Source organism: Carassius auratus, chromosome 26 (assembly GCF_003368295.1).
Source record: "Carassius auratus strain Wakin chromosome 26, ASM336829v1, whole genome shotgun sequence".
NCBI lineage: Eukaryota > Metazoa > Chordata > Actinopteri > Cypriniformes > Cyprinidae > Carassius > Carassius auratus.
In genome coordinates this window covers 21,129,941-21,137,481 of record NC_039268.1, presented here as the reverse complement: position 1 = coordinate 21,137,481, position 7,541 = coordinate 21,129,941, and the positions used below count along the sequence as shown (strand labels likewise).

The following is a 7,541-nucleotide window of genomic DNA, read 5'->3' as shown; positions in this document are numbered from 1 at the left end:
ATTGTGAGCAGTGCTGCACTCCTGCTTGAAGAATAAGTGGTTTGTAAGCAGAACCAGTACATACAAACTACCTGAATTGAGGGGTTCGCCAAGTAACAGGCTTGGTTTATTGATCTAAGCTATTGAATTAACCTCTGTCAACTTACAATGGGCCTGCAATTGTTGGTAAAAGCTATAATTAAGCTGGTTTTAATTTCCAAGAAAATTCTATAAGAACCGACATCATATTTATTGATGACATAAACATATTTTGGTCAATATAGTGCAATAAGTGCAAAGCAATCAAAACAATGAAAACGATAAGGGAAAGAGAATTGCGAATGCTTGTATAAAAATAGGTGTTACATTAAAATATCAGTATTACACAACATAATTATTACTTCAATTATTATTTATGAACTTTGATATAACATATTAAAAATACATATTAAGAATGAATACACATATTCATTTTTAATATATAATATTTCTTCTAATGTTAGCTGGGAAGACCCTGTGGCCTTCCATCTTCCAAAAAAGTGCAGACAGCATACAAAGACACTTTTCCTTTGAAATTGTTAAATGATGCAAAGTCTCTCTTCGACATTGGGGTGTGCCACTGCTGAAAAAAAGCCACTTGTACAATGCAAGCTACAGTAAGTGATAGGAAACTACAAACGAAATGTTCGTACAGAAAATCATGGGACATGACACATATAATATTGATGAGCATTGAAAAAATGTTGAAAATACATGGCAAAGAGTATACCAATAAATACAGTAATTACTTACAGACTAAAGCAGAGAAATTGTCCTGCTCGATTGGATGCGCTGCTGTATAGTGTTTCTGTCAGAAAGTTTGTTTGTTTGTTTGTTTTTTTTTGTTTTTTTTGTTCTTGAATGCAAAACCCCTCCCCAACCCCCTTAAATTCACAATATTTGTATGATTATATTCCTGAAAATGTATTTGAGTGAGATTAACCTGTACACTTAGATTTATGCGTATTCAATCATCCACTTAAAAAAAATAGATTTTGCATCACCAGTTTTATATCAGAACTCGTGCTTTCATCCAAGTTCTGCGAGTTCTTTTCATTTATTTTCATTCTTAATTATTCTGTAATGCCATGTGGTTCTGAAATTAAAGTAACAAAGTTCGGCACACCCCACTTAAGGTTTTTGATTTGTTTTTTTTGTTTTTTTACGTTGATGTATATTGTGCCAAGGCACCCTCCAGTTTGAGTCAGTACAAGGGGAAAAATGCTTCTACTGCATTTATAGATGGACCAAGATTTAAAACTGGCTCTGTGTTGTCTGTTTCTCAAGAACTTCGAGGTAGTCCGGCTCTATTTGAAGTTTTGCCTTTAATTCCAAATAGTCGTTTCTATTGGGCTCCACAAAAACAGTACTTGGCGTTGTACTATATAGCATAGTCTCTCGTATTCCTTCAGGATGTAAGAACTGGCGCCGGACGTCGAAGTTTGGTTGATATGTGTACGGGACGGGGCCAGTGTACTTATATTCAAACCTGCTGCCAGCAGTCGATGGGGATTTATCCGGATCCAGGATCCCTCTGAAAAAGTGTTCTGCATCCTGAACAGGGGATGGCTGCTCACGAGGCTCGATGGTGCTCACTGTGTAATTGGGGCTCCTCAAGGTGACCTCCTGGTCCTCGTCAGCATTACTCCTGTAGGTGACCTTGAGTTCGTGTAGATCGGGGTAATCCTCAACAGCATTCCCTTCCCGGGACCTGTAGATTGGGTTTTTGCACATGTGACCAAGCGGATGGGGGATGTACTCATAGACGTGACCTGCTGGGGCTTTGACCTTGGGGACGGAGCGATTGCTATAGAGATTGTACTGCAGGTTGAAGGAGCTAACATCAGAGTTGTTTGTGCTGGTACGGTCACTCTGAGACTTTTTACGCCTCTTCATCACCACCACAAACAGGCCGGCTGCCACAAACACTGACATAATGAAAACAAGGAGGAGGCTTAGAATGAGGACAGACAAAGGAACATTACTGGAAGGGTTGTTAAACCTCTGGGGTGTCTCCGTGGTGGTGATTCTGTCTGCCGAAGGCTCATCGGAAGGGACCACGGTGGACATGATGACATCAGAGTAATCGGGACACAACTGCTCAGAAGGGACGGCTCTCATATCCTGTCCAGCAAGCCGCTTGGGAGTCACGCATTTGACGTCATTGACCACCGTTCCTGTGTTCAGCTGCTCCAGCCAGATCTTCATTCCGACCACATCACAGGAGCAGTCCCAAGGGTTCTCGAACAGGTCAATCTGAACCAGTGCTTTCAGCTGGTCTAGAACTCCACTCACAGGCAGGTTTTGAAAGTGATTGCTACGAAGGTTGAGGCGAGAGAGAGACAGACTAGAGAAGATGCCTCCTGGCAATGTTTTTAAAAGATTGTTATTGAGGAAAAGTAGCTGAAGGTTGGGCACAAAGCGGAAGGTGCCACCTACAATCTCTTGAATCTTATTATATTCTAAATACAAGTACTGCAGACTTTTTAGCCCAAAGAACATATCTGCTGTGAGTCTGTCAATTAAATTGCCATTCAAGTACAGCCTACGTAGGTTAATTAAATCCCCAAAGGCTCTGTCGTGTATGAGTGCTATCCGATTGTTTCCCAGGTGCAATAAATCCAGTCCCTCAGCTTCCACAAAGTCAGATCTACGCACGACAGGGATATAGTTCCCTGTGAGATACATCTTTTTAGGATTGTATGGCTTGGGCTTCAGATCTGATATGTTTTCAATCTTCCTTTCCTGGCAGTTGACATTAAGCCCCAAGTCGGAGATTTGCAGATTGCATGTACAGGTGGTGGGGCAGTCCAAAGGCACAGGAGATTTGGTCTGAAAAGCAATGATGGGCCCATAGTTGTATGGGTTGGCTGGGATTCGAGAAGTAGGCTTGGACTTGGTTTTGCTTGATTGGCGGGTGCCCTTGGTTGGCCTGGACGAGGATCGCAGGACAGCCGAAGACGTAGCTGATGCTGTCACAGCTGCCGGCGTGGTCTGGAAATAGCCACTGGTGCTGAGAGGGGGTGGGGGGCGCATCTCGTACTCTGATATGGCCCTTCTGGGACACAGTTCTTGCTTTGAGACCTCGTCCAAATCCCTGCCATGGAGCCTGAAAGGAGTCTCACATACCACCTCCCCCACCAGAGCTGTGTAGGCAATGCTCTCCAGCCAAGCCTTAAGCGCAATGAGCTCGCAAGAACAATTCCACGGATTCTCCTCGAGCTGTAATTCCACTACTTTGTCCATGTGCTCCAAAAGACCGATGTAAGGGAACATTTTTAAGCGGTTGCCTCTAAGATCCAGGTGTGTCAAGGGCACGTTCCGGAAAATGTTTGTGGGCAGAGAGGACAACAAGTTGTCATTGAGAATCAGCACAGTCAGTTGTTGAAGCCTGCTCAGAGCATTAGGTTCAATAGTGCTTATGAAATTATAGTCTATCTGAAGGTATTCTAGGCTCTCGAGTCCGACAAAAGTGTCGTCCCTAAGAATGTCTATTTTGTTATTGTTCAAATGTAATCTCTTTAATCCCTGGAGTCCGTTGAATGCCCCAGTCTCCACCTCAGATATGTCATTATTACCTAAATGCAAAATGGTAACTCCGGTATAGTTGATGAAGTCATTGACAGACAGTCTTTTCAGCAAATTACCTGTCAGCAAAAGATGGTACATAGAAAACTGCACAGGGCTTATTTCCGACAGCCGCACAATGCCCCTGTTCTCACAACTGACCGTCAGAATGCCTTCTTTCTCCTCGCAAGTGCACAGATTCCTACAGATCTCCCCATAACTGTCATACATCTCAACAAGACTCAGGGATGTGGCAACCAGCAATATTATGTTCAGTATCCAGATATGCATTTTCTTGTGCGGGAATGGCCCAGCTCACGGTAGTACAGTTGCAGTTTGTGGTGTCATCTAGAAAAGGAAAAGACGTGATGAATGTCTGTTACATGAACATGCAATCTCTACATTTGAAAACTGCATTAAACAGTAGAAAATCTAAATGTTAAAGGGATATCTCATAAACATATTTGCAGGATCATCCTCATTAATGCAAAGCAAACTCTTCCTGCCTAATGCAAAAGCAAATGATGATATGAATAACCAATGTGCACAGTTCTTAAGCTCAAACAGTGCAATGCAAGATGTCCTGAATTTATTCAATATTATGTTTAAGCTACCTGTGTTTAATAATATCAGAATAGTCACATACCAAACTCTATCAACAGCATCTATTTAAATGCATTGATTTATTCAATACAATACATCATGCATATTATTTAATGCTGATGATATTGCAAATGCAAGTACATTTCTTTTCATCACGGCATTCAGGCACATGTATGAAGAAAAAGAAAAGACAGAGAGAAAACACACGTTGTTCATTGAAATTTAAAGTAACATCGACTGGCAGAAATACTCTCCAATGCGCAATTTGTGAATGCATTTCCAACATATAATCTGGCCGCATGTCAACTCAAAGAGGCAAAACGTAAAGCCAGTTGCTTGTGCACTGAACAAATCGACATCTCCATGGATTCCAACTTGAACATCTGCCGCTGAACGAGACAGATGAGCAGATCTATGTGTCATTGACACTCTTCAAATCGCTTTTTAAAACATACCATGCAATTATAATTATTAGTATTATTATTTGTCTTAAACCAAAGACTCTTGCCATACCCCAATGCAAATAATATTTCCCGTACTCACCCCACATATCCGACGACTTCAGTTTTTAACAACTCTCAACGAGTATCGAAGTTAAACCTCGGGGTGCACGACACATCTACGTTTCATAAAGGTGCCTATGTTGAATTTCTCCCTTTGATGCTATATGTGACAGTCATATAGCTCATCCCTCAGGCGACAAAGACGCGAGCTGATTAAAAGCAAAGCGACGTCATCGATTATAGCCCGATTCCATCTTGATGGGAAGCAAACAATACTATATTAAACCATTTTGTTGTGTAGAAGCATTTGTATTCATGCTAATCAACCCTTTTCTCTCACCCCCCACCCCCTCCCACATAAACACACACTTGGACGCACAAAGACACACACACACACACACACACACACACACATCCACAGATACAGCACATAAGTATAAGGCGCTATAATACGATCCGAAAGTCTACACTGGTCATGTTGATTTTCCAGAAAAAAAAAAAAAAAAAAAGAAAAGAAAAAAAAGAAAAGAAAAAAAAAAACGGTTAGTAAACAGTAATATGACTAAGCCGATTCATCAAAAAACAGCTCCTTTTTTTCGCGCACCCAAAACCGGTCTTTCTAAAGCAACGCGTAATGCCTCATAATGAGGCTACTAAATCTAACGCCCGAAGCTTGTGAAGCACATATGAAGTTGTGTAACGCATACATAACTGAATATATCACAAGCCGACACAAGTGTTGAAGAAGCAGTTTTCTATGCCAGCGCGATAACTGCGTTTCAGCACCACGGACAGCTCCATCCGCATCAAAACGGGGCTTCATAATCAAATGGCTTGCTTTGCTTTGGAAGACAATCCATGTTTCTTACCCGCTTAAACGTGGTAAATTCGAAAGCATCGTGTGCACGGCCAATCCAAAACCTTGAAGACACCGGTGCCTCTTTTGCCCGACTGTATAATAATCCGTGAAGTGGTTCGTGATCAACCTGGGTATCGCAAACTCTCCCTGGAAACGCGACGGCCAGCTTGCTGAAAACAGGAAAAACGCAAGTTTAGGAATTTATCTTGCCGTGCATTGCCGTTCCCTGGCAAAATCAAACCAGTGCAATGTCCATTTTTAAACGAAATGTATCCACAAGCAAGGCAGTCTATCCTTTTTTCTCAGAAACGGACGCGCAAAGTACGCATCCCCAAGACGCTTTTGAGTGGTACGGCTGGTATCGAATTGTATATTGCCGGATGTACATGTGATTTCTTCGCTGATCTCTGTTTCCTCCAATGCAGTGTTGTCTGTTTTCATATTTCTGTATTTTTTATTCTTGTTTTGGCAAGCGGTTCCCATAAATCCGTCTTTGGAGATGTGCTTCCATCTTAACTAGTGTTTCAACTAGTGGAACTTGGATTTCCATTGGCTCACTGTTGCTGTACTGTCGTCAGATCAATTGTAAATTTGGGGCAGGGTGGAATATTTATGAGATGACTTAAAATAAGAGCTTCGTGCACAATATGTTGCTCGCACACTGTCCTCTCTCTATCTAATTTTACGCAACAGCATAATTGAAGGGTGATGGCGATGGTAAGACAATCGGAGAGAGAAAGAAGAAGAAAAAAAGGCACAGTGGGTGAGAGAGAGAGAGAGAGAGAGAGAGAGAGAGAGAGAGAGAGAGAGAGAGTGTGTGTGTGTGTGTGTGTGTGTGTGTGTGTGTGAGAGAGAGAGAGAGAGAGAGAGAGAGAGAGAGAGAGAGAGAGAGAGAGAGAGAGATGCCCATAGAGGGCAGTGTAATTCGGTAAAATAATATTTTGCCATTTGTATGCAGTACACGACACATTTAACTTGTTTTATCCTATAGTTCAGTTTCATTTTGCATAATAGGCACAAAGCATATGCCAATCAAAACTGCAGCCAATTTACGTTGCACAAAAGAAAGGTATATTAACTGACAATGCAAACTTATATGTTGTATTTTATCATTTACTCAACCTAGGTGACCGACTAAAAAAAAAAAAAAAAAAAAAAAAAAAAAAAAAAAAAAAAACAGACACTGCTTTACCATCAACCACATCGCCCTTAAGAGAGTTCAGCACTGCTTCTAAGTTTGAATGGAGCAAAATTTTACTTCTAACCTCTGATCTTTGGGAAATAACAAAAAATAAGTGACAGGCACATGTCAACCTTGGAATACTGGGTTATTATTTGTAACCTACAACTTGATAGTGTACTTTCAGATAAACAGTTGGGTGCTGTTGTCTTGGTGAATCGTAATATTGGAGCTCCGCTGATCGTGGCTTTTCATAGTTGTGGTGTACATGCTAAACTTAACCTACAGTCAACCTACTCAGAGTCAACTGAACAAACTCAATTCAGCTGTTCTGAAACAGAAAGCTCTGAAGTTTCCCATCTCAGAGTAAGTCAACTCAGAGTTTAAGTTTTAACTCAGAGTTGGTTGAACATCCTTACTGAAATGTGCTCCTGTTGTTAAAAGCTCTGCCATAAGCTGCCAGAGCAGCTAATTAAACATCATTAAGCAAAAATGCCTCCCTTACACCTGGAAAAATAAGCGCATGCAGCATTTGTTGTTTGGTTTGATGTTTTGTCAGTCATCTACTTCAAAAAAACATTTTAGCATTGTTATCCCACACTAAAGTATCCAAATACAAACTTTCTCGGCCTGTAGACAAGTGCTAGATGTTTTCTGAAACACATCATCCTCCTTAACTGCCGGCCGTAGATTTATAAGGGCTCAGCTCCAATTACACCTCAAGAGCCACTGAGCACTCAGTGTAAATAGAATTAACTCTAGCATGCTAAAGCTCACATGTCCTAAGGAATCTCCTCCTTTGTCCTCTTTT

At 41.3% G+C, this 7,541-nt stretch overlaps 1 protein-coding gene across 2 annotated transcripts; it reads right to left on the bottom strand.

The window, feature by feature from the left end:
* Nucleotides 1–212: 212 nt before the first annotated feature.
* LOC113044632 (SLIT and NTRK-like protein 5) lies at nt 213–6,296 on the bottom strand. Of its 2 annotated transcripts, none has more exons than XM_026204777.1 (2): nt 5,561–6,296; nt 213–3,933 (listed from the first exon to the last, which is right to left on the bottom strand). In XM_026204777.1, exon 2 carries the CDS (start codon nt 3,874–3,876, stop codon nt 1,273–1,275), a length of 2,604 nt encoding a protein of 867 aa, XP_026060562.1. In that variant the 5' UTR covers nt 3,877–3,933; nt 5,561–6,296; the 3' UTR covers nt 213–1,272. The 2 variants fall into 2 exon arrangements, with proteins under 2 accessions (XP_026060562.1, XP_026060563.1); XM_026204778.1 differs by lacking the exon at nt 5,561–6,296 and adding an exon at nt 4,732–5,188.
* Nucleotides 6,297–7,541: the final 1,245 nt, after the last annotated feature.

What these genes read in the sequence shown, in the direction of transcription:
- LOC113044632 (XM_026204777.1), bottom strand. Translation starts at nt 3,876, where the DNA reads ATGCATATCTGGATACTGAACATAATATTGCTGGTTGCCACATCCCTG.